This window comes from Cydia strobilella, chromosome 25 (genome assembly GCF_947568885.1).
Source record: "Cydia strobilella chromosome 25, ilCydStro3.1, whole genome shotgun sequence".
NCBI classification, from domain to species: domain Eukaryota; kingdom Metazoa; phylum Arthropoda; class Insecta; order Lepidoptera; family Tortricidae; genus Cydia; species Cydia strobilella.
Window position 1 is genome coordinate 81,565 of NC_086065.1, and position 27,422 is coordinate 108,986.

At 41.5% G+C, this 27,422-nt stretch overlaps 1 protein-coding gene across 1 annotated transcript; it reads right to left on the minus strand.

Moving 5' to 3' along the window:
• Positions 1-1,051: 1,051 nt before the first annotated feature.
• On the minus strand, positions 1,052-25,133 carry LOC134752584 (uncharacterized). Its single transcript, XM_063688253.1, has 19 exons — positions 24,830-25,133; positions 23,633-23,802; positions 23,054-23,198; positions 22,012-22,151; positions 20,372-20,512; positions 19,805-19,883; positions 18,031-18,094; positions 16,860-17,726; positions 16,272-16,717; positions 13,967-15,869; positions 13,374-13,579; positions 12,869-12,970; positions 12,249-12,359; positions 9,509-10,915; positions 7,935-8,084; positions 7,335-7,486; positions 6,490-6,625; positions 2,573-2,714; positions 1,052-2,496 (listed from the first exon to the last, which is right to left on the minus strand). Exons 1-19 carry the CDS (start codon positions 24,866-24,868, stop codon positions 2,054-2,056), a joined length of 6,843 nt encoding a protein of 2,280 aa, XP_063544323.1. The 5' UTR covers positions 24,869-25,133; the 3' UTR covers positions 1,052-2,053.
• Positions 25,134-27,422: the final 2,289 nt, after the last annotated feature.

The following is a 27,422-nucleotide window of genomic DNA, read 5'->3' on the forward strand; positions in this document are numbered from 1 at the left end:
GTAAGTAATTGTAATAAATTGAATTTTTAATTTAATTTATTTAGTTAAGTAGTAATAAGGATTATTTTTAATTTAAGGTTAAGGCACTATTGTATTAGGGTTACCTGTAAGGATAGTTGCTGTATTTAATAAAATAAATAAAAAACCGTAAAAAATAGATATGGATATAATACTTGAGTCATTCAATTGCTTCGTTAGGTAGTTACTTACATTATTTCGGGAGATTCGAAATTAAAATTGTTTTTCCAATCACTTACGATTATGTGTGGTGGCCTAGCGGTAAGAGCGTGCGACTTTCAATCCGGAGGTCGCGGGTTCAAACCCCGGCTTGTACCAATGAGTCTTTAGGAATTAACTTATGTACGAAATATCATTCGATATTTACCAGTCGATTTCGTGACCGGACTAATTCCAAGAAGGCCTAGTTTCCCCTCTGGGTTGGAAGGTCAGAGGGCAGTCGCTTTTGTAAAAACTAGTGCCTACGCCAATTCTCGGGATTAGTTGTCAAGCGGACCCTAGGCTCCCATGAGCCGTGGCAAAATGGCTGGATAATGCGAGGAAGATGTTACGATTATGTGAGGTGCGACAGGCGAGGCATCAAAAGAACGTTTTGTGATCAAATACTTACCTACATCTAATCTATCTATCTAAACATAATAAACATACGCATGGCAAGTTTGCTCCTAAACATACTAATTCCATGCAGGGTCCAGATTTCATAATGCATTGCATACATTACGTACGTGGGCTCAGTTTGTACCTGCATTAAAAGACCCACGATTCGGGGAATTTCGCAATCTTAGTATTCTATTTTAATTGTAATTTAAACAATGTTGCAATTTTAATTTCTAAAGTTGATTAAATTTTAATTTTAATATTTTATATTTGATATGTGATATATGGATTCCGAATTGTCCGAAATAAATGAATTGTATTTTAATTTTAGTCTTCTAAGTGGTCATGCTTTTTGGGAGTGATAAATTAAATTAGTAAATCAAGGAATAATACACTTTATTGTTGTACTTACAAAAAAAAAATCTTGATGCTTAACAATAAAATTAAGGCGGTTCCCTGAGCCAGAAGGCGAAAATTCTCCTTATATGATCCTGTTTTTCTAAGAGGCGTTGATATTCGTAGACGTGGAAAAAATATATGTAGTTCTTGACTAAATTTTCTTTAATATCATAGCTTCCGATACACGAATTATGACACTTCGCTCGATACAATTAATTCCCAAAGTAACCTCTAACTCGGAGTTTTAATCCAACTTTACTCGGTTATTTATTATGTGATACTATAAACAAAAAAGAAAAAAAAAAACAATCTTAACTTAAATAATAATTTCATAGCTTTCGAATTTCGATATTGTAGGGTAACGTTTTTAAAATAAATAAAAATCGACAAAATTTGATTAAAATTGACACTTGGCGCGCATGATCTTTCCCGTTCTTTCTTGCGAAATGTGACAGAGACAGCGGCAAACCGATGGAACGGCCTTAACTACTGGTTTTATTTACAAGGTAATATAAAGATCTCGAAAACGATAGAACAATAAAAAAATGTTTTAACTGATACGCAATTTGTATAACAACGTTAGTAAAAAAACACATTTACTAAAATTAAGGAGAAGATTTCAGCAAATTTTGAGTATCAATTCTAAATTTATGATATCGGATCAAAAATAAAATCAAAATGTCTTTATATACTATAAAGGTAAATAAACAAAAGCATCTTGCAGTAATCCCCACACTGATATAGCCGATAACGCGGATCATTGCATATGTTATGTAATACATGACTCGCTTTCTTTTCCGATAGTTTTTTACCATTTCTATTTGTAGTCTCCAGCTATAAGGCCTTCGATTTTGTCTAGATTTCGATTCTCATCTTCTGTAATCGTACAAGTTTTTAACTCTTATAGAAATAGACAAAAAAATGGTAAAAATTTAGAAAGCAATGGGTAGCAGATAACATCTGCTTTGGAATGCCACAGGGAAGTATTTTCGGTCCCAATCCTTACCTATAATTCAAAAATTAGGCGAAACAGATAAAGTTATCTACTCGTAACACCAGATTCGATGGTGCTCTTTATCGATTCCACGAGAAGATTCCTAGCAGCAACACCTTTCTTCCACTCCCTTAGCAGTCTCTCTCTGTCTGGCGCCGTCACCAAACTCGCCACCGCGCTCTCTTGCTGCTCCTCTAACAATGCATCTTTCCTTTTCTGTTCCTTTAAACGTACATCCGGTAGAAGTACCGGAGCACAACATTGCTGCGCCATATTATGTAACACTGCGCAAGCGTTGATGATTTTTCTCGCTTTATTTTCTGGTAGTGATATAGTGAGTCTTCTCCATCGTCGTCGGAGCATGTGGATACATTGTTTGATGGAGCTCCAGGCGCGGAAATGGAAGAAGTTGTAGAGGGTTTCGTAGGGGTTGGAGGGGGTGGGGAAGCGGGTCATGAGGGTTACGCGCTGGAGGTAGCCGGAATCACCTGAAAATAATAATTGACGTTAGCTTGTCAATTTTTCTTGTACGGTGGGCCGTTAAAGTTTAAGAACAACACATACCTAGCAAGTAAACGCGTTCTCCTTGTTTATGCAGCCGCTGCAACTGCAGGTGCAGCGGATGTGCTGCCCAGACGGCGCAGTCATGCACACAGCCACCCTGGCTGTTGTCCACGCTTAATATGTTCAGGTCGGCGTCGCAGATCTACGACAGAAATACATTTTATACATACCATGCTTTACTCTTTAAATAATATGCTTATAGTGATGTCTGCAGCTGCACACAACAAAAAAGTGAGGGAGGAAAACATGTTCGTTGGCCGGAGGTAAGTCGTGGATGGTCACTTGCACCCAGGGACCGGACAAACCTTTCCGCGATAAAACCCTTTCAATGGGCGACACTTAAACACGGCTAACACATTGAAAGACTTTCCCTTTTGAACTGCAAGCCCATTTATACCCTTACCTTTGACTAACCCTTACCGAAAAGCTAACCAAAAATAAGGCTAGCTCTTAATAAGGGCTACCCTTATCTTTAAGCGCTTTTTATAAAGGTTTCCCTTTGCGTGAAAGAGACAGGATTAGTATATATCTACGGTAGTGTATGATAAGGAAAGAAAATACGTGCCTAGTCAAAGAACGCCGCCGTCGCCGCCGACGATCGCTCGGATTCGAAGTAATGTGTGCTTTATGAACAAGGTAGACGACTTAAATTAGCACGCTTATATGCTAAAAGGGAAGCTCTTTATAAGGCTAACCCTTATAAGCAATATGCAAGGTGTTGGTGAGCTGATGATAAGGGTTTTGTAAGGGTATTTGGGCTACCGATTACTCAAATGTGGTAGCTTTATATAAGGGTTTTAAAAGCAAAACAAAGGGTTTTATAGCGAAGGTGCTGGCTATGTAGGTCCAGAAGGTTTATAGCTGAAGTAAAACACTTGTCTATGTACAAGAATTGAATGAATTTATTTACAGAATACACGGTTTATATACAAAAATGAAGAAAGAAAGAAAGAAAGAGACATATTTACATAGAAGAGTGAAACAAGAGATAAGGAGGTACGCTGGTACATGCCGCAGGCGCGCGCGGCGCGCCTATAAAACTGAGTGGCCCGCCTTCGCGAGTCCTTTCGCTCGCCGGCCGCTGTGGAGTCAACATCGTGTCGTCGGTCCGCCGTGCCCCGCTGCTTGGAAACAAGACACGACGAGTCCGACGAAGATGCTGCAGGATATTCCAACTGTCCTTCTCAGGACAATCCAAACTGCTCTTATCAGAGCAATTTCATGTTTCTCCGCCTAACCGCGGAGTATGTCAATCGCACCGTTCCTCAGCCTCAGCACACGGTGTCAATCGATGTATCTTCACTTGTGTAGTGTGTTCCCACAGGGTTCCCCCTCAAGCGAAGCGTACCGGCAGGCGAATGGTGCGGCCTCGGCGGGTTGTGCTTGTAGGTACTTGAGCGGTCGTGGTTGTGTTTTGTTCATTTCTTCGTTTCAGGATGCCTTTTTTCTGTTGTTGGTTGTTGTTGTCGTTTTTGGTGTCTTGTGTTGTCGGTAAACTCGGTGAAACGGTCGGTTGCGTCGTTATATTCGATGTTGTAGGTATGTTTGTTGCGCTCGTTGAACTCGTAGTTGTAGGTATATCTTGCTCGGTGTCGGCGATGATGAATGCGGGTTTTAGGCGGTCGATCGAAATATTCATCTGGCGGTTAGGTAGCTGCAGAGTGAATATTTTGTCGTTTCGTTTTAGTACTCGGTAGGGTCCGTCATAAGGTGCTTGTAGCGGCTTCTTTACGGCGTCGACTCGTACGAATACTTGTTCGCAGGTTTGAAGGTCACGATGTACGAAAATAGGTTTCTTGTTGCCATGCGGGATTGTTGCTGTCGGCGTTAGGCTTTGTATGGTCGCTCGTAGTTTTTTTACGAAATCGGAGTCCATGGTGACGTCATCGCGCGTGGGTACTAACAGTTCGCCGGGTAATCGTACACTGCAGCCGTAAGTGAGTAGGGCTGGGCTTACACCGGTGTCTGTGCGTAGTGCGGCTCGTAGTCCAAGTAGAACGGTAGGTATTGTGTCGATCCATGTCTTCTCGGTTTGTAGTCTGGCCTTGAGTGCGGCCTTGAGACTTCTATGCCATCGTTCGATAATTCCGTTCGACTGAGCGTGATACGGCGTTGAACGGGTTCTTTCGATGCCGAGTAAGCGGGTAAGTGACGCAAATACTCGACTCTCGAATTGCCGTCCTTGGTCGGTCGTGATGGTAGCGGGGCATCCGAAGCGGGAGATCCATCCTTCGTATAGGGCTTTAGCGACGTCTTCGGCGGTGATCTCGCATAAAGGTATTGCTTCGGGCCATCTAGTTGCGCGGTCGATCATTGTGAGTAGGTATCGATGTCCGCTGGCGGTAATAGGTAGAGGTCCTACAAGGTCGATGTGAATATGTTCGAACCTTGTAGTTGGCGGGAAACTCGAAATGGGGCTTGCGGTGTGTCGCTGGATCTTCGCACGCTGGCAGTAAACGCATGCTTTTGCCCATTTGCCTACATCGGCATTTAGTCCGGGCCAAAAGTATCGTTGAGCAACGAGTTTTCGTGATGTTCGGATTCCGGGATGGCTTATGTTGTGTACTGCGTTGAAGGCGGCACGGCGTTGTTCTTCGGGCACATAAGGTCGTAAGTCCGTGCTTGATGTTTCGCAGTACAGTTTTGTTGTAGTTCCGGGAATCGTGACTTGTTTCAGCGACAGGTTATCTTGCTGTGCGAGTGTTCGAATAGTGTCGCTATCTCGCTCTTGCGCTCTTGCTAGTTGTTCGTAGTCGATAGGAGATGGACATGCGATGGCTTCGATGCGAGATAGGGCGTCGGCAGCGGCGTTTTGAGTTCCCGGAATGTGTCGTATGTCTGTTGTGAACTCGCTTATATGCAACAGCTGACGGGTGCGACGTGGTGATTCGTTGTTTGTGCTAGTTTTCGTAAATGCGTAGGTGAGCGGCTTGTGATCGGTGGAAATCATAAGTTCTCTTCCTTCGAACATTTTTCGGAAATGTTTCGTACTTAGGTATATTGCGAGTAGTTCTCGATCGAAGGTACTGTAGCGAGTCTGGGCGTCGGAGAATTTCTTCGAAAAGTAGCCAAGTGGTTGCCAGGCATTTTCGACGAATTGATTAAGTGAAGCTCCCGCGGCCTTGTCGCTCGCATCGCTGAATATTGCTAGCGGGGCGTGGTGGGAGGGGTGCGCGAGCAAAGCGGCGTTTTGTATGCTCACTTTGCACGCGTTGAATGCTTCATCGGCTTCGTTGTCCCAGCTGATTTCCGTTTTGTCGCGCTTCTTCGCATTGTGTAGGTATTTGCAGAGTGGTGCTTGAATTTGTGCGGCGTTTTTAATGTTTTCGCGGTAAAAATTCAGCATTCCGAGAAATCGTCGTAGCTCGTCGATGTTTTTCGGCTTAGGATAGTCGATGATTGCTTGCACTTTCTCGGTAGGTGGTCGTATGCCGTATTTGCTGACTTCGTAGCCTAGGAACTTGACCGATGGCTGTCCGAATACGCATTTCGACGGGTTGATCGTTATACCGTAGTCTTCGAGTCTGCTTAGTACGGAACGTAGATGTTTCTCGTGCGTAGATTCGTCGGCCGATGCGACAAGTAGGTCGTCGACGAATGGCAAAGGGTATGGTGAGTTAAGCCTTATGCGATACCCTTATAAAACCCCGATAAGGGATAGCGGGCCGGTCCCTGCTTGCACCCCGTCCATTACGCCCGACACGTCAGGTTAGTTATAAATAAATAAATAATTAATAAATTATTTATTTAAGACCCATCTGGGATCATTATGTCAGTAATAATCTTAAAAATAAATAATCTTATCTAAGTGTTATGGTTAGTAATATTACTAGTTGCACCGTTAGGTTAGTTATGGTTAGTGATACCTTACTAGTTACACCGTTAGGTTAGATTAGGTCAGTTATGGTAACTCTTACAAGTTGCACGTTGAGCGAGTGGAAGCCGGCTCGGTTGAGGAAGACATCCTCATGGGCCGGAGACAAGTCGTGTAGTGCTATTTGCACCCCGTCGACCACGCCCAGTACGTTAGGAAGCTTGTATAGTTGTTTGAACCTGCAATATCATACAATATAATGGCAGTTGGAACAAGCAATTATTCGCTCACTGTTTTCTTTGATGTTACTTAATTTAATTCCCTCATTCAAAAGTTACGTAATGAAAAATTCAATATTGGAACGGAACTTAGAAACCCATTTAAAAATCTATGGTGTAGAAGCTGTAGTCAAGTAGTAAGTGTAATTATTTTTCACCTCAGCAGCTCGAACAAGCCTACTTTCGTCACTCCCTGGAGTGAGGAATGTGCGACTTTCCTCACTCCAGGGAGTGAAACAATGTAGCTTTTTAATTTAGTGAAGGCCATGAACTTCATACTTTTATTACATTTTTTTTATGGTACGGTACGGTACGGTACGGTGCGGTACGGTCCGGTACGGTCCGGTCCGGTCCGGTCCGGTCCGGGACGGTCCGGTCTCGTATCGTATTGTATCTTATCGTACATATTATAAATACTTTTTTTTCTGTTTATTCTGTGTAATTCGAAATACATTTTAACCTTTAATATGTTCTCACTACTGAGGTGAAAAATTATGTGTGCAACACGAGAGCAAAGTTATTTTACATCTCGTGTTTTTGAGTCTTTCGCTTTCTCGGGACTCAAAATAAACACTCGCAAGAAAAACCAACTTTCCTCTCTTGTTGCACAAATAACTATATCATACTAAGTGGGCGCGTGTGTGTGGTAGGTGTATGTGTGTGTGTTTACCTGTCAGTGACCCTGTCTCGCGCCGCCGCCTGCAGCGGGAACGTGATGTACTTGTTGATGCAAGTATGATGGTTGAGCGCGTCAATAACTTGCGAGGCGCCCGCTAGGGGGCGCGCAGTGTCCGTCGCCAAGTACCGCAGGCAGGACAGGATCTGGTAATAATAAAATAAGTTTTACCAAAAACATAATATAAAACACTGACATAAAATAAAACACATATTTTTACTAACACAGAATACACACGCACACACATTAAATGTACCTAACAATATTGGTGTTAGCTATAGCTTTAGTTTTAGTTTTTAAGTTTTGTTTGAGATGCCCTCACAGGGTTCATGTTTGAAGCATCTATTGTAAACATCATCATCTGTATAACAACATGAGTGCAATAAATTACTTGATTACTTGATTGATAATTTACTTCAAAACAGACTATGTATGTATGTATGTATTATACTTTCTACTAAATCACCTAATATAAGTTGTTACTAACATAATATGGATGTATTTATACCATTTATATCCGAAATAAAAATGCTTCATTTCATTTTTTTTCATTATGTATAGGTACTTTAATGGTGGTGGGTGGTGGGTACTTACTTTCGTAATGCAATGGTTCTGTATGAGTGATCCTAACTCGCTGGCCAGCGCTTGCACGCGGTGCTTGGGCAGCCGGTAGTTGGCTACGAACTCCGCTTCCGACAACATGTCCCAGTCGTATTGCGTATTCTCTTGTTTTGTGCATGTTTCCTAAAAGGAAATTGTTCATTATTATTCACAACGACGGGACTTATTCGCGTAAAATACGCTACTAAGTAAGTAAGTACTACTAGAATACTTTCTACAGATCGTGGGTTTAATAGTAGAAAAATCCATGAAGCCATTGAAACCAGAAAACAGAAATTTCAACTCAGCCATTCGTAAATGTAAACGGAAACAAATATCGCAAGTTGTAAAATCCAATTTCGCGCCTATCGTGGTGAGTGTTGTGTGTCGATCCGGTGACATCCCTAGTGCGAAAAACGTTCAAGTTAATAAACAAGACCAAGTGCTGATGTCAACTTTAGCCATTCTTCTCCGAGACCACGGGGACAACGCCGTCCTCGAAACGTCGGAGGTAAATTTAAAACATATTTTACGCAATTAAGTCCCGTCGTTGTGAATAATAATGAGTAAAAATCCAAGGAAATTGTTATTCAGATTTACGTTTTTTAACCAAAAATAAATGTCATGTACTGAAGAAAAAATGACCAAGGCCTTGAGTGCCCCCGGCTGGAACCTAAACCTGCCACGATTGCAGCGTTTGACTCGGTGAAAGACACTATTTATTGGCCATTACCCCGATTCAAGTGAATAATACCTTTCATTCCTCGGTTAGGAATCTAACATATTGTTTATATACGTATCTGTTTCGATTGATGTTTAAAAAATAGAAATTCTATAAGAATATTTAAGAAAAATGAAGATTCTTTAAAAATACCTGGTTTAGATCGGGAGGTATAAACGAGGAACGTACCGGCACGGATATCGGCACAATCGGCGCCGCTATTTTCGGAGTCGGCAGTTTCAGCGTGGACGGTTTCGACTTTAGTATTGTCGGCTTTAACGGTTTCAACGTCGGTGGATTCGGTGCCGATGGATTTGACGTCGTCAGTTTCGACGCTGAAGTTTTTGTCGTTGGTTGTTTTGGCACGGATAGTTTAAACCAAAGATAGATATAACTCCGTAATAGATGGATACAGTTTAAGGAAAAAACGTGCCTCGAAAATGAAGAAAATTTGATTCTCGTTCAGCGGGCGCTACTAGCTTTGGCCTACTGTCGTATAGATGGCGTTGACGGTTTCGTTTGTTATTTAACAATTTTAACGCATATCAGTGAAAAAACATGGGTCAAAATCATAAAAATAATTAATGCAAATAAAAAAAAACATTTATCCATATTTAAATACATTTTATCGTATTTTTAAAAATATTCATTTTTAGTTTTAATGTGTGTCGACAGATGGCAGTGAATTTACTGGGGTTAAAAAATTTACTACGACAGTACTGCTCTAGTATAAGTTACTCTATGGTTTAAACGTAGGCCGTTTCAGCGGGGGTGTAGTTCGACCAATCTATTTTGTCGGTACCGAAGCAATAAACGCGGATCCTACTTGAGCAATTAGCTCTGTTACCTGTTTCCTCGGCGCCGGTGATTTCAACCTCGGTCGTCTCCGCGCGGGTTTCGGCTCCGCCTGCGCGTCACTCGCGGGTGGTATTCGACCAGTCGACTCTGCTCGTACCGAAGACGGTGCGGATGTCACTAGATCGGTCACCGTCGTCACTCGTTTCAATCTGGGTCGTCTCCGCGCGCGTTTTTGCTCCGCCCGCGTGTCACTCGCGGGCGGTGTTCGAGCGGTCGACTCGCTCGATAGGGAAGACGACGCGGATGCCACTAGAGCGGTCACCGTTATCACTCGTTTCCTCGGCGCCGGCGGTTTCGACTTCGGTCGTCTCCGCGCGCGTTTTGGTTCCGCCCGCGAGCGACACGCGGATGCCACCGAAGCGGTCGCCGGCGTTCCTCGTTTTATCGATTTCAATTTCGGCCGTCTCGCCGGGGACGGTTTTTGTTCGGTCCGCGGGGGTCGTACTCGAGCAGTCCAACCGGTCGGGACCGAAGCGGACGACGGGGACGCTCCCGACGTTTCCGGCGTCGGTTCCGGCGCAGTCGGCGCGGGCGGAGATGATAAAACGGGTCGCGGAGATGACCCTTCAGAAGGCGCCGACGGTAGCGACGCGGCGGGGCTCGGGGCGGGGGACACCGGAGGACGCGGGGACACCGACAGGGGCGGGGATTCTTCAAACGACGCAGACGTAGACGGTACATCAGATTCAGACGCGCCCGATAGTGGCGAAGATAAGACCGGTTCAAACGCAGATTTCGGGACGGGAGGCTTCCTCGCTGCGGAAATCAATGCGCTCAACATCGGCGCCGTCGCCGCCGCGTCGGGCGCTTGTTGCCCGGGCAACGGTCTGCGCGCGGCGGAGACGAGCGCGCTCAGTAGCGGCGCGGGCGGCTCCGGCGGCGGTGCGGGGGGCGCGGCGGCGGGGGCGGGGGAGGGGGGCGCCGCGTCGGGCGCTTGTTGCCCGGGCAACGGTCTGCGCGCGGCGGCGACGAGCGCGCTCAGTAGCGGCGCGGGCGGCTCCGGCGGCGGTGCGGGGGGCGCGGCGGCGGGGGCGGGGGAGGGGGGCGCCGCGTCGGGCGCTTGTTGCCCGGGCAACGGTCTGCGCGCGGCGGCGACGAGCGCGCTCAGTAGCGGCGCGGGCGGCTCCGGCGGCGGTGCGGGGGGCGCGGCGGCGGGGGCGGGGGAGGGGGGCGCCGCGTCGGGCGCTTGTTGCCCGGGCAACGGTCTGCGCGCGGCGGCGACGAGCGCGCTCAGTAGCGGCGCGGGCGGCTCCGGCGGCGGTGCGGGGGGCGCGGCGGCGGAGGGGGGCGCGGCGGGGGAGGGGCGCGCGGGGGGGTGCAGGCGGCGGGTGAGCTCCGCGAGCGGGGACTCCACGTCGGCGTCGCCGGAGAGGATGAAGGAGCCGTTGTCTAGACGCTGTAATAAAACATATTCATTACTAAATAGTAAATATTCGTCCTCTCGTTTGGGAAGCCTCGTCGGAGCTGTAAGGAGTGACACTAAGAACCGAAGGACGCGACTTAGAACACGGTTCGTATTGATGAGATTTTCAGAAAGTATGTACGAAATATAGTGTTTCCGTCGATCGCTTTTCGGTTAATGATAACAACGCAACAAAAAACTCGTCGATTAATACAACGAGTTCAAAACGCGTGTTATCGATATTGCTACAAAGTTCCTCCAAGGAGCCATATCACACCATTCTTGAACAAATCTTCGACTCTGAATATGGCATCACGTAGACATTTACACCTTGCTTGTCTTCTCTTTGGCGTTATAAATTGCAAGTCACCCGAGTATCTTTATTCTAAAATAAATTTTTCTTCTTTTCATAAACGACACGCCACAAGATCTACTCGACGTTGTATTTTAGAAGTACATCCTCATAGGACGATTGCCTTTACCGGTTGTTTCCGTTTTCTTGCGACCAAATGCTGGAATGATATCCCCCCGCCTTTAAGACAACTTAAATCTAAAAAGACATTTAAAAGTCACTTTAAAAAAATACTTCTTGAAAAACAAACCGCTGGGATTCCATTCGGCTATTTGGTTGCAGATTTCAGGATATAACATGGTGGGGCTGATGCCACACAACTAAAATGTCACACAACTTGGAGACTTACACACAGTACACTACACACGGGTCATTTACCTACTGTCTTAATATTTAATCAAGTAATTATCACACGACATGCAATAATCACACTTTACACAGTACATTTCATTCCGCTTACGTAAGCACATTGTATATATATTATCTGTTGTGACCTGGGTCCCGGCAGAAAATCAGTGCTTTGCTCCAAAGAGCGAAGCGTATCACTGAGCCGTGACCCTTTTGTCCTGCTGCAACGCACACAGTTTGCACATAATTTTACACCATTTCTGTTTCATTTTTATTAAGGTATTTTCGTTATAATTTTATTTCTTTGTTAGTGTAAGTAGTAATTAGTTTTTTTTTCTTCTGTTGTGTTTGTATAAATATTGTGTGTAATTGCAGCTGTACAAATAAATCTTTTATCTATCTATCTATCTATCAACGGGACCGGACAAATCCCGATGAGGTCCACTTTCCCGTCTGGACTGCAACAGATGGCAGTCGCTTTCGTAAAAATTAGGTACCGGGCCAATTATTGGAATTGCATTGCCGAGCAGACCTACCGGGCTTTCCGAGAGAGCCGTAGCAAAACGAGGAGAAATGTGCCGACGAGACATTTTGGAAGTGGTACATTATGCATTCTATCCGGCTAACCTGTGCTTGTATCGCGTGCAAGATTCCAGTTTGTAGGCAGTACAGCTGCAGTGCGGCGCCCCCGGACAGCAGCCGTGTACACGCAGCCGCGGACTCCACCGCCACCAGCATCTGACACACCATACAATTATACAATTAACAATATTGAAATATTTTAAGAAATGTATGAACTATTACACTCAATGTAGACAAAACTGCGGTCATATTGCAAGAAAAGACGGTGGCGACCTCGAAAAGCTTTTTGTGACCGGCAAAGTGGAAGGGAAAAGGCCACAGGCCAGTCCACTACGTTGGTCTGACCAGATCCGCACCGCTCTTGACTCCACAGTCCAGATGGCTCTCCACACCGCCAAAGACAGAAGCGGATGGAGAAAGATCGTAAGAGAGAAAGTGATACAAAAGGGAGGTCACGACCCTCAATACTTACGAATACGACGCAAGGAGGAGGAGACAAAACTGGTGATTAATTCATATGAATTAGATTAAAATATTGTATTATAATTTATATTTATTATTGCAATTTTTTCAACCTCATTGCCGATCCCGATATAGCTATCCTCTTTTTTCGCATCTACCGGTTGGGCCGTACGCTCGTTTATCACCGCCGCTATATAACTCACCAGAGCGTATGTAAGCGGATAGTCGAAAAGCTTTTGGTAGAGTCTGTCTCGGAACAGCACGTTCGGGGCCGCCTTGGCATCCTTGCAGTCCTCTTCGGCTGTCTATAAAAATATTTAAATTAAGGATTGTTAGGAATATGATGATATAATGTTACCTATTCTCATAAGTTAAAAGTTATTAATTTGGAAGGCAACAAAGTTGTTGCTTATCCCCAGTTAATATTGAGACTCGAGAAAGAGAAGGAGTGCAAAGTTTAATTTTAATGAAAGATAGATTCGGAAATTCTTGATAGTTGCAACGATTTCAAGGCTTGACATGTAATTTTTTTTTTCACTAATGCAGCAGGTCCAATGCAGGTTGGGGACTACACAACGGGAAGTACAAATTGCCAAGGTGGGGACTATAGCCGAAACCCCCCCGTGGAAGCCTGTACCCAGCAGTGGGACGTACCTAGACTGAATTATTATTATTTATCATATAACTAGTCAAGGTAAGTGTACATACCGGCAGTTGCAGTCGGACCCTAGGCCTCAATGACCACATAGCAGCCACCGGCGGCGGCTTCTGTTGGTTGCTGACCACCAGGTGGCCCTTCAGCCTCCAGCCCTGGCCGGGGCCCGTGCACAGAACGTGCTTGAACTCCATCTTGCGCTCTTTTATTAAATAAGACGGGGAGAGCGGAAACAAATCCCAGTCAAGGATGTCTGAACCTAAAACAGAACATAATAATACTTCAAGGTCTCAATTGCATTTATGAGTTAAGGACGTTAAAAGGCTTATATGATAAGGGTAAAAGTTGAAATACGATTAACAATATGTTGTTGAAGAAGCAGTTTTAAAAGGTCTCAATTTGGCATAAAAGGTCCTTCATGTCATGAGCTAATCTACTTTTACTTTAGACCGACATTTTTCACGTTTCTGGCATTACCAAAAATTTCTCAGGTGTTACCAAGAAAATACGTTTTCTATTTAATTAGACGGACGGATGGACGGACATGAAGAAACTATAACGAATCCGTTTTTTCTACGGTACCCTAATAATATCAAATAAATATTTTATAAATTAAACTTTCAGTAAAATAGAACCATTCACTTACTTTTGTATGAAAAATTCTTATTATCCGTCGATGAGTACGTGTATTTTCTCGGTACCATTTCAAAAAGATTATGTACAGGCACCACCTGAAGCAAATTAACTTGTTCGGTGGTTTTCAAAACACCATCACTTGAACCACTAGTTTCTGCATCCACCTCCATTTTAACGCTGGTGTCGGAAGTACCTTCGATTGGGTTTTGTAAGTTTTGTTGCAGTATTTTAGTATTGGTAGAATCTTCAACCGGATTTGGCTGAGTCATACTAGTAGAACCATCAGGGGTAGGTTGCATGATTTGCAATACCGACCCACATAGCATGGCGTGGTTGGTAACAAACGCAGATTGTGGGCTCATAAGCATCGGTGTAGGCGCTGTATAAACGCAAGAAGGGTTCACTATAAATGGATTAGGTTGTGAACCAGTTATAAATTGGTTTAACGGTTCTTCTTGTTTTAGAATGATGCCTTGAAAACTTTGAGCGAGTAAAGTTCCGTCAATCGTTAGACTCGGCTGATTAACACTTGTTTGTGTCAAAGGTATTACGCCAGCCATGTTGGCCAATCCCCAGTTTGGTATCAAAATTTTTGGTGTTTCTATAATCTGCGTTGGTATATTTTGCATTGCAATATTTTGTGTAGATATACTTGGTGTTGTTGTATTTTTCGTTGATATATTTTGCATTGTTATATTCTGTGTTGAAATATTTGGTGTTGCCATATTTTGTGTCAGTATATTTTGCATTGCAATATTCTGTGTTGATGTATTTGGTGTCGCTATATTCTGTGATGTTATGTTTTGCGTTGATATATTTTGCATTGCTGTATTCTGAGGTAATATATTCCCTGTTGCTAATTCATCTACTGTAGTTACATTCTGAGTTTCTGGAGTTTGATTTTGCGGTCCTATATTCTGCGTTGCCATATTCTGAGTTAATATATTTTGCGCAGTTACATTCTGTGTCGATATATTTAGTATTGGTATATTCTGTGATGATATGTTTTGCGTTGCTATATTTTGTGTTGGTATATTTTGCGTTGACATATTCTGTGTTGACATATTTTGCATTGCTGTATTCGGAGTTAATATATTCCGTTGTGCTATCGCTGTTTCTACTTCATCTGCTGTAACTACATTCTGTGTTTCTGATGTTTGAATTTGTGTTGCTATATTGTGCGCAGCTATATTCTGTGTTGCCATATTTTCCGTTGCTATATTCTGCATTGATACATTTTGCATTGTCATATTTTGTGCCGGTATATTTTGCGTTAACATATTCTGTGTGGATATATTTTGCATCTTTAAATTCTGTGTTGATATATTTGGCATAGCTATATTTTGTGATGATATGTTCGGTGTTGGTATAATTCCCGTTGCTGTCGTTTTTGCTTCTAGTGTCTGAAGCACAGACGGGCACATGTTTGTAAATACATTTTGAGGCCAGTTATTTGTTATATTTTGTTGTAGACCGTGTGGCCAGTTTGTATTAGTCGCTTGTAACATTGGATTCGACATGAAACCTTGCATAGGAACATTTAAATTCTGTAATTGACTCTGAGAACTTTGATTTTGAAGTAAAGAGCCGTTTTGGGAATGCAGCAAGTTAAACTGAGTTGGAGGATATATGAAATAGTTTTGTTGTAATGCTGGGTCAATTACTGATGAATTCTGATAAGAAGGGTTGCCAACAAGCAATTTTTCCAATAAGGAAGATGGATCTGGGTCTTGTCTGTCTCTGTCTGGTTGTGTGTCTGGTTGGCTTAGAATTTGTGTCCATGGCGGCAGGACCGAAGGTCGGAACGTGTTCTGTAAAGGATTTAGACCAGAAGCTAGTAAAGTCGATGATGAGATCGCAGATTGATCGCTGTAGGTTGGATCGGGTCGCACTCGCTTCACCATGGCGGAACTCTGCAGCAAATAATTATTTATTTTACTTTTACTTCTAATAGCTCGCCAAGCAAGAACAAGTTGGCAGTCGAATTTGAGACAATGGTATTAGAAACAAGCAAATCTGTAAATTATATGTAAACCTGTGTTGTGTACAATAAAATGATTACTATTACTACTTCTACTACAAGAATTTAATTTGTTTCGTTTTCAAATCTAATGAAATGAATATTAAATTTAATTGGAGGTAATTTGTATTAGTATTAAGGCCGTGGCCACCGTGGGACGCTAGTTAAAGCCCCGAGAATTTATCTCAAACACACCAAATACAATAAATGAAGGCCTCACCTACACATAAAGTTGCTTATATTGCTGTTTTTATCAGTATTTATATTGTTTAGAATAATAAGAAAGTAGACTTACTTGCATAGGCAGCAGCGGCGCGACCTCCGCCGTCAGTATACCACGATTATTCCTTTTCACTTTCTCCATGTCCGGGAGTCGCACTCTCTTCCTTCCTTCCAGGGGGAACATACGGACGTTTCTGCCCTCCTCGTCCACTCTTCTCAAATACACCATACAGGGCTTGCATTGCCTTAACAGTGCTTTGTTTATCTCATAGAACGATCTAGGTATATTTTTTTCATAGAGCAATCTAGCTTTATTTTTCTCATAATGTAATCTACTGTAAGAAGGTCGAGTAGCATTTGTTATTTCTTTCTTTTTCTCATAAAATAATCTGCTGTATGAAGTTTTATTAGATTTTTGGGTGTTTGATTGTCTATGGATTGGTAATGGTGGTTTGTCTATAGATCTTGGGTCATCTATTCTTCTTAATAGTATTACCGGGCACATAAGTAGCTTGGGGTCTAAAAAAATAATTACATTTAAAAAAAAGCCACTTTAATACAAATACAAAATTGAAATAAATTTTAAATTTTAAAACTGAAGTAGGAATAACTGATTAATATTATGATAAAATGTAAATTGTACAGAAAAAAAACTCCTTACCAAAACCACTTGACTCTTCACTTGTGTCGCTAACGCTTGTGTCTTCATTTTGTGCTGATGGCACAACGCAATATTTATTAAGTATTTCGTCTTTCAATTGCTCTGCTACTTTGTCAAGGTTATTGCATACAATTGCATTGTTTACTATTTCACTTTTAATATTAACATTTTCACTACCTTCTTTGATGCGCCAAAGTTTTTCTATTTGATTATTCAAATCAGGAGAAGAACATTTAACGTATTTTTCGTCGCTATCACATATTTCGTCTATTTTTACAAGGCTATGTTCTGCAATATCATTTTTTTTATCTTCATCACTGATGTTTGAGATATTTTGGCAATCGTTCCAATTGCTTTCAACTTTCACTTCCTGGTGTAAAATGGAATTACTAATATTAGAGTTTTCATTCTTTTCATTCACAACTGTAGCCGTCTCTACCGTTTTATCAACGTTACCCATTTGAACGTCAATGATGTTTTTAACGTCTTCCTCGTCACTTACATAGACTATCGATGCATCTACATTATTTAAGTCTATATCTTGCATTACTTCTACAATGTTTTCCTTCGGACTCGGAGCATCGTCATCTATTTCTATTATTTCCGGTTTAATTTTTATATCTATATTTTTACCAAAGCCTTTATATCTAGAGGTATTCTTGTTTTGGTTTATATTTCTACTACTTTTTCTTTGACTATTCTCTGAACCATTAAGTTCGTTATCAGCAGTAGTAACCGGAGTAATATTGGAAGTGCTGCCTGGTGCCTCATTGTGAGCACTTTTTTCGTCTTCCTCGTCGTTCAGTAAATTTTTTTCGTCATCCTCGTCGTCCAGTAAATCAATAATCTCTACACTTTTTTCCGCATCTACAGTACAGAAATAAAACTGCGTTATTTTATTTGAAAATATACAGATATCAGAAAAATATGTCTATATAGTTTACGAAAGTGCTTGTTTTTAATTTATCTTTACATTACACTCAAGTAGTCAGCTGCGCAGATAACTGACCTTCCCCCACTTTGCATAGAATTTTTTTAATTGGTTTGCGGGCGGGGGGGGGGGTCAATTATTTCTGCAGATTACTGTACATAACGGCGTATGGATCATACCGGATGATACAAGAGACGTGGTCCATACAAAGCAGTTCAGAGATACCATATATGTACGCACCGTGTGTGCGCACCTTGACCGCCGCGTCCACACGAGGCGCGCCCGGCGCCGGCCCGCGCTCGCTCTGTGGACATGTACATACACTACACACTACACAGTTAAGGCTTCAAACACATTACATTTCACAAGTGCTGGCACGAATGGAACGAATGAGTGAATGAAAATATCTATGTGTGTATGACATTAACCACTTGCTGGTGTGCTTGTATGTATAGTTTATTAAAATAAAACTATATCTTTATGGAAATAAATTGTAAGTAGACAGCAGGGCTATGATGGTCGACTTTATAAATGATCTAGCTGTATAAATGATGACTAAACTAACATATTATCCAGTTTTTATTGATTTGACGTTTCAATTTGGCATCAAACTAATAGTCTAGCTTGGTGACAAACATCAAGTTTCTAGGTCATCTGGAAGTGATTTAGGTTTTTGGTCCATAAGTCTAAATTAATCTAATGATTATCAATATTTATATGGTTTTTTCCATCGAATTATCAAATAATTTTCAATGTTCATATTTTTCCCTACATACACCTAATAGTCTACCTTGATGCCAAATTTCAAGTTTTTAGGTCATCTGAAAGTAGGTTAGGTTTTTGATAAAAAAAAAAAAAAATTTTTTCCCCTCACTAGCTCGGAAAGCCGTCTATTATCCTTTAAAACAAGCGGGGAAAAACGCATTTTATCCACTAGTGGGGAAAGTAATTTGACCTTGGATGGAGCGTGTTTAAGTAGCTTGACAGATAACAAAACGTAAAACGCTCATGATAGTGGTTCGTTCGATATTAATTATCATTAAATAAATGGTTTGAGAATCTAATAAAAAATACCAAATTTAGCTTTATTTAATAATTTTAAGTCATAAACCTTAAAATTCCATAAGAAACGTTAGATTTTTTGTAATGATGTTAAATATAATTCTGAACGCACAAGTTGAGTCGATGCAATTTCAAAACGCATCGTTGACATTTCATACGTCAGAGCAGAAATGTCAACATTGTCAACAAAATTTTTACTGTTCTTTTCACCGACTCACGTAAAAATCAGAATTTCTAGTGTTTTCTGTTATAATATCGTAAAAAAATTAGTGATTCCAGTGTTGAAGATGATCTAACGCCTGTGGATGTTGCACTTTCCTCGCTATAGTGAGGGGAAAAGTTTTGTGTTACACACGGGTGCAAATGTATTTTACTTCTCATGTGTTGAAACACTCGCTACGCTCAGGATTCTATTTTAGAACCACTCGCTTCGCTCGTGGTTCAACTATAGAATCCTTTCCCTTGCTCTTGTTTCAATTCCACACTCGCGGGTAAAATACAACTTTGCACCCTTGTACAACAAATAACTATTTTTAATTTTAACTGTTTATTTTTATAAAGAACAAGAATTACAACATTCCTAGCTCCAATCTTATATTTTTAAGATTATATGGGCATCTATAACTCAGTGGGACAGTCGGTCAATATGCCGTCTTTAAACGTTAATTTATCAATAACTGTTTGACCTATATTTATGAAATTTTGTATTCTAGACAAGCAAATGGGTTTGAATAAATGTGCCAAATTTCATGTATGTAGATTAAATAGGTTTGAAGTTGTGAAGGGGTCCAGAGTAGCTCGAAATGGTTCGTGTAATATTACACACGGTTGCTGCGTTGCAAGTTTATTTTTCTTTGATCTTGGCTGGACACGCTATCGCGTGTCTAGATTTGGTAAATACTATAACTAACTGTTACTCTAGAATAGTGATAAAGTAGAGTTGTATAGTTACGGTAGGTTCGCCGACCCTCCCCGCGGCCACCAGCTCACGCCATGTCAACAACTCTCTGGAATTCACCACGTGAGGGTACCTAGCATGGAAATTTTAATTATTATGGTAGTTATAAACTGAAATATATGTAAAACACTGATTTAAACTTTCACGATTTTTACTCATTATTATTCACAACGACGGGACTTAATCGCGTAAAATAAGTTTTAAATTCACCTCCGACGTTAAGTCCCGTCGTTGTGAATAATAATGAAATATATGTATCTCACACACTAAAGACATGTCAAGACCACTTACCTTCTTTCTAATGCAATTAAACAAAGTTTAGGTCATACTAAGCAACTTCTACTATAGGACCAGATACGAAATCACGAAAAAAAATTTGCCGTTTCATACATTTTGGCTGGTCTGATGTTGATATTTTCAGTTTTTTTTTTACATCGGAAACTATTACAGGTTATTGAAATAACACCCTGTATGGTTGTGTAAATACTTAAAAAAACACCAAAAGAAACATTTAATATAAAATAATGTGATTAGTTCCCTACTTGACAAGTGTTGTGTCACCTGTTCGCGACGGCCTCGTGTATCGGCACCAAGAGCGGGCGAGGGGTGCCCGGGACGTTGGGGGCACATACGCGTTGCCGCGTGTCCAGCTTCAGCTCGTACCAGCGCCGCTGCAGCGCCACCGCCGACAACACTACGCCACTGTTGGAAAAATAAGACAGGTTTTAAAAATTATCAATTGTATAATTTGTTCTGCGTAGTGCATGCATTACGAAAGTATTAAATTACACGTGAAACTGATGGTAAAAATAATGTCACGAAATTAATTTCACGCCACTAATTTCGTAATGTAAATCCGGCTTAAGGGTTAAGTCTTAGAGCATACAGGAACTGGAGTAGCCTTTCAGTAACTTACCCTCTGTCACAACACAAACCTTGCACAATGTGCAAACAATCGTATGAAGACATTTACATGTGTGATAATTATGTTTGTGTGCGTCAAAATTACAATGTGTCAATTTAAATGTGCGTGTGTCTCTTCATGTTTCGACACAGATCTCTTTTGTAAGTGTAAGATATGTTGGAACTAATATAATTAGAACAATGAGGTTGGCATGTGCCTAATATATCTACATGGAGTTCGTATATATGTCCCAGTATAAACTCTGGTTATTAAGTCTTCTAGACAGATGTCACTTCTCTTGTAATCGTTTGCCTGTGCGGATGCACAATATATTTTGCTTTCTTTAATATGGTATTTCATTGAGTAGTCCACGGAATATCCAACAAGATAGACAGATTTCGTCAAACATTTTTGTACGCATATACAACATTTTTTATTAAGTCAATAACAATAACACGGGTAGGTATTTATGTGCAAAAAAAAAAACAAGATGGAGCGTAGGTACATTTATAGAGAGCGCTTATTTCAACTTCGTTTTATTTACAACTGTTGTAACTTTATTGTTTTAAAAATATAAAAAAAAAATTGAAAGGTTTTCGCACAAGATAATACATTTTCCATCGCATGTCTTTACATCTGTTTATTTTTCTAATTATATGTACATACCTTTTGCATGTCTTGTATAAAGCTTCTCAGCACACTTGACTTTATTGTAACATTTGTAATTGTAAGTAAATCTTGTAATATTTACCTAGCATAAATACCTAGGTCATAAATGTAGTACGCTCTCTTGTTAATATTCTCCAGATAAGGAAGGGCGGTACCTCCTGGCACACGCTTTTAAAGCTTAAAAGGAGGTTCCAACCACTAATTTTTAAGATGATGAGATTGTTAAAGAAAATAAACATTTTTTTTTTTTTATTTGATGTATAACGGGGAGTACTCCGAGGAATTGTTCGGATTAATCCCTGCCGCTTTTCTCCGCCATCGCCCTACGCGACAGCATTTTCCACCTTCACCACTTATTGTTAGATGGTCGGCAGTCCTCAACTGTGCGTTTCTCCAGACACTTCCTGACCTGCACAGCTAAACTGTGGGATGAACTGTCGCCTGCCGTGTTTTCCGGACTGATACGACCTTCAAGAAAAGACCGTACCGCCATCCCACGTACAACCCCTCTGGTATTGCGGGTGTCCATGGGCGCCGGTATCGCTTACCATCGGGCGTCTGCTCGTTTGCCTCCTATATCATAAAGAAACAGCGCACCTGAGTCCATGATCAGATCCTCCTTACTTACTTGTTGCAGTAGCAGTCCGCCGCGCGGCTCCACTGTTCAGGAGACTCGGCCCCGCCATGTTCCGGCTCCAGCTGGAACCGCTGCACCAGCTCGAAGGTGCGCTCCAGGGCCGCCAGCTGCGCGCGCTGATGGAAGCTTGCCTGTCGGCAGTTCATTATTTGGAGGGGTTTGAAGCTGCCTGTGGCATGTCATACAGTCCAAGACATAGATTAGAGAGACAACTTTACTACGATTACATTAGATCACGAAGAGGGTGTCCCGAGAGTAAAAACAGAGATATCTCGTCGGGGATGTGATGCCAGATGTAACACAAGACCGGAACAAATGAAAGAAGACAAGGGGAGGCCTTTACCTAGTCATGGGATTAGAGCAAATTGCCATTGGACTTGTAATAATAACGCAAAATTTTAACTCGAATTTTGTCAACGATCTGTCACAAAGAGTATAAAAGAATATTCCTACGGAGGTATTGGTGAAACTGAATGCAGTGACCACACTTTACTTTATAAAATATAAACGTTTGCGAGCTCAGGTTTTTATTGACCGAGCGTTAGCGAAGGTCTCCACGTCAGCTGCGGATGTTCTTTGCAGGTCGTCGTGAAACTTTGTGAGCAAGTTTGATAGTTCGATTACATTTTTTACATTTTTTAGTCATTAAATTTATTGGGAAATGTTCAAAATGGCGGAAATTGGCATAAAGGATTTAAGCGCCAGTAGGGTCTATGGCGCTTAAGATCATTGTGAGTTCGCTGTAATAATGACTCAACGAAGTATTTTATATTTTTAAGTTTTTTTAAGCTTATGGCAAGACGGGTGAGGATGGTAAGCCCGGACGGAGATGGTGGACGACTGGACGCATTATCTCAACGATTGGCCGGAGGTTGCTCAAAACCGAGACAAATGGAAATGCTGCCTGAGCCCAGCAATGGGACACCATATAGGCTTATAATAGTTATAATATTATTATTAAGCTTATCGCGAGGTCTACAGCTCACAGAGCTAGTAAAGTAAACGTGTTTGCAAATTGAACTAAGGTACTCACCACACTAAGAAGCGGCGTGTCGTACAGCATTAGCAGATCTACAACGGCCCACTCAAGAGTAGTCAATCGCTCATTAGTCGCTGGCACGTCGCCGCGCGCTAGATGTGCGCGCAGTTTACGCAGTGACATAGCTCGAAAAGTGCACCTGCGTAAGTAAGGACATCACATTATACAATTAATTTTCTTCGTCTGCTCTTGTCTTCTTAGACGACTTATTTTCACTTTAGATCAAAGACCTATGTAACTCCGTAACATGAATAGTCTAAGGAAAAAAATTGCCTCGGAAATCATGAAAACTTGATTCTCGCACAGATGTCGCTACCGCTACCACGAATACCAACCTTTCTCGGTTAGATGGCGTTGACGGTTTCGTTTGTTATTTAACAATTTTAACGCATATCAGTGAAAGAACATGGATCAAAATCATATAAAAATAATTAATGCAAATAAAAAAAATCATTTATCCATATAGGTAGGGAACGTAGGGCGCTGGCGATAAAAGCGATTATGATAGTACATAGGTTCACTTGGCCGGTTCTTTTTCCCAAATTTAGTCCCTTAAACATGATGAACACTCACCACAAGCCATGAACATCCTCGTGTTTCATCCCCGCCTGCCTCGCGATGACGCGGCACGCCGCCGCCTCCAGCGACCCTCGCGTCTGCCGCGACGCGCTCGCCGCACGCGCCGCCGCGCGCAACCCGCACACGACGAGCCGCATGAGGTGAAGCTCGGATGGAAAAAGGACCTGTTCACATATAAGACCACGACGTATTGGTACCTAGGAAAACAAGTAAGTTTCAACCCAAATGCAAACGAACAGTAAATTGAGGGAAGAACTAAAAACACCAGGAATAATATCTGGAGTCTAAAAGAAACCCTAACAAGCGACCTACCTATCAAGAATGCTACATATTACTCATCAATACAAAAAAATGTTTTTGGTCTTCTAAATATTTTCCATTCTCCATGATTTTTTAACATAATGTTCATGAAAGATTAGGTTTTCATTTTTCAATATTTGCAATAAAAAGATTTTTTTTTAACAGCGAAGCGAACCTAGAATATTTTATGTAGAAGCGATCTACATCAAAATCAGTGATTTCTTAAGATTTAGTGAGTGGAAATCGTTTTCTCCCGAAATGAAAATTTTATCAAAAAAGTATCTTTTGTCAGTAGCTATTCTTCCCTCTTAAAAGAAGGTACCTAATGGATATGTGCAAACTCCTGACAATTTTTTAGGGTTGTAGAAAGAGTAAAAAACGGGACCCTATTACTAAGACTCCAATGTCCGTCTGTCTGTCCATCTGCCTGAGCCTGTCCATCTGTCTGTCACCAGGCTGTATCTCATGAACCGTGATAGCTAGACAGTTGAAATTTTCACAGATGATGTATTTCTGTTGCAGCTATAACAACAAATACTAAAAACAGAAAAATAAACATTTAAGTGGGGCTCCCATACAACAAACGTGATTTTTTTGCCGTTTTTTTTTTAATTTCAACAATGACCTATGCATGCCAAACATGGAAGTTTTCATGCAAGGCAAAACCGCTCCTCTTAATTAGAATGAAACCAAAATCATAGACGCCCTAACCTGGACACAGAAGTTAAAATGGAGATGGGCTGGAACATAGACATGTCACGAACATGAAAAGTAAAGGAGAAAAATATTACTTTTTGGAGGTGATTGTATTCTATGTACATAGATGTGGCTAGTAGCTAGTAGATAGGATACATCCAGTTTGCTTTTTCGAAAAGGTTTTCGCCTACTAACCTTCTCCACCTCCGAGGCATAACCCCCAGACCGGTCCATCTCTTCTGAGGACGCCGCACACTCACTGCTACAAATTGTCACTCATAAGTAGGTATCACTGATAAACGTTGAACATATTTTGTTGATAAACATATTTGGAACAACACGAATTTACGAAATGTTTAAGAGCAGTTAAAAGCCGGTAATAATATTAGGACTTTCATCAGTGGATTGGATAAATAGTATTTAATGTAAGTTTATGCTAATTTTTGAGGGTTAAATACTCTGATAAACACAAAATAAAATAAAGATAACACGGAACAGGGAGTAGTCTGTCACTTTTGACGGTGACATATCATACTCGGAGCTGTTTAAGTCAATGTTGTTAAAGCTCTTTCTCTTCTGCTATCGACTTTGTTTATATAGAATTTTAGAAACTTTTTTTTATTTTTATTTATATACCACGTCGGTGGCAATTAAGCATACGGCCCGCCTGATGGTAAGCAGTTACCGTAGCCTATGGTCCCTATGGACGCCTGCAACACCAGAGATATTACACGCGCGTTGCCGACCCTTTAAAAACCTGTACACTCCTTTTTTGAAGAACCCCATACTGTAGCCCCTCGGGAAAACCACGGCAGGGAGCTCATTCCACAGCCGAAGCGTCCGTGGGAGGAAATTCCTCTTAAACCGCACAGTACGCGACCGTTTAGGTGCTAGGGTGTGAGGATGAATACCCTGCCGATGGCGAGCGGTGCGGTGATAGAAAGCGGCCGTTGGCATCATGTCAAACAATTCTTCAGAGCACAGCCCATTGTACAAGCGGTAGAACACACACAAGGAGGCGAAGTCTCTCCTTAGACTTATTCAATACCGCTTCTGAGTTTGGGATCGTCGACGATTCGTACAGCGCGCCATTGGACTGAGTCGAAGGGTCCAAGCTGGCATCCAGGTGCTCCTGCCCAAAGGCTTTCTAACCCAAACTGGTTTTTTTGCTAAAACCGAAGTTTTGGACTTTTCGGAGACATGATTTTCCAACAAATCCAAAACTGAAAATAAAGTTTCGGCGCGGCCGAAAGGTTCAGGGATTTCTTTGGCCGAAATCGAACCACCGAGAAATTCATGATTTTTATGCAGAAACCGAAACTTCGGCCCGTTTTGCCCGTTTTGTATGACGAGGAGTAACTGACTGCAAATAAATCTGGGAGCGATAGCTTGCACTCCGTGGTCCATAACGGTGAAGCAGATGGCATCGCATTCTTACGCCGATAAGACCCGACCCGATAAAAGATATTCGACAAAACAAAAAGCATTGCATAACAAAAATCAAGCTGACGCTTTCGAGTTAAGCAGGTACTTATTTTTGTTTAGATATTTTTTTAGTAAAATACTCAGCTACTTAATTCCTCTTTTGGGCATTTGTTTATCTAAATCACACCCCTAAGAATAAAATGAAACGAAAAAATAACTATACATACATGACTTTATTAACATTGTGTTATTCTTACATCAATATAAAATTTAAACAGGCATATACAATTTTTGGTTGGGAAGACCGCCATACGGCAAGAACACATATATTTGTATATTACGTACCACTTCGGTCAGACAGTCAAAGAAGAGCTTCAGTCCTTCTGCTCTACCCTCTACCATTTTACCTACCTTCTGTAAGTGTAGCACGTAAATGCAGGAGTTAGAAGCGTCTAAATTGCTGCAGACGATCTTCACAACATTGATATAATTCTAACATTCACGCACCAACGACGTCGACGGCGCTGTTCTAATCCAGATAAAATTGGTGTATTCCCATTTGTTCCCGGCAAATTGGAATAGGCGCTGCATACAAATCATTTCCATTTGTCTCTGCCTCGTACACTTTATTTACTTTCTTAGTATGTTTGTGGAGACCGGTCTGTTTAAGTTTACTCGGGCTTCATGTTACGTCCTATGTAACTTTACTTTTGAGTGGCATTTCTTGTCTTATAATTACTTATATAACAATTCAAGTCTTGGAGACCCTTTACACCTCTAAGGATAATTTGATGATCGTTTTTTTTTTAATTTATTATACATATTTTATCTCTGACACCTAGAGACTTTTACATCTCTAAACAATTTTAATAATTGTCTGTTGTTTGTATATTTTTTATTAGTTTTCTATTTGTGTGTATTTCGACATTTATACTGGATACATCTCTGACAAAGTATCTAATATTTTATTGATTCCATATTTGTAATTGTTTTTTTGTAAATTTTGGTTTTGTATTGCTTGTAAAAATTGACATGTAAAAGTGCCCCTGTGGCCCATTTGCTGAATAAATGTTTGATGTTGTATGTCCTAGGGCACCCCGGAGGTGCATAGGGCCTCCTCAAGATCCCGCCACGCCTTTCTGTTCTCTGCAGCCTTCTTGGCCTCGCTCCAGCTGTCCCACGGCTCGCAGCTCGTTCTCTATGCTCCGCCTCCAGGTGTGTACGGGGCGTTGTTTGCAGCTCCTCTTCGAAGTGTATGTCCGATCCATCTCCATTTCCGCAGTGCTACTTCTTTGGCGATTGGAGATTGTCGGCACATACTCCACAAATCCGGATCGATTTCTTATCGATCGATTTTCTTATT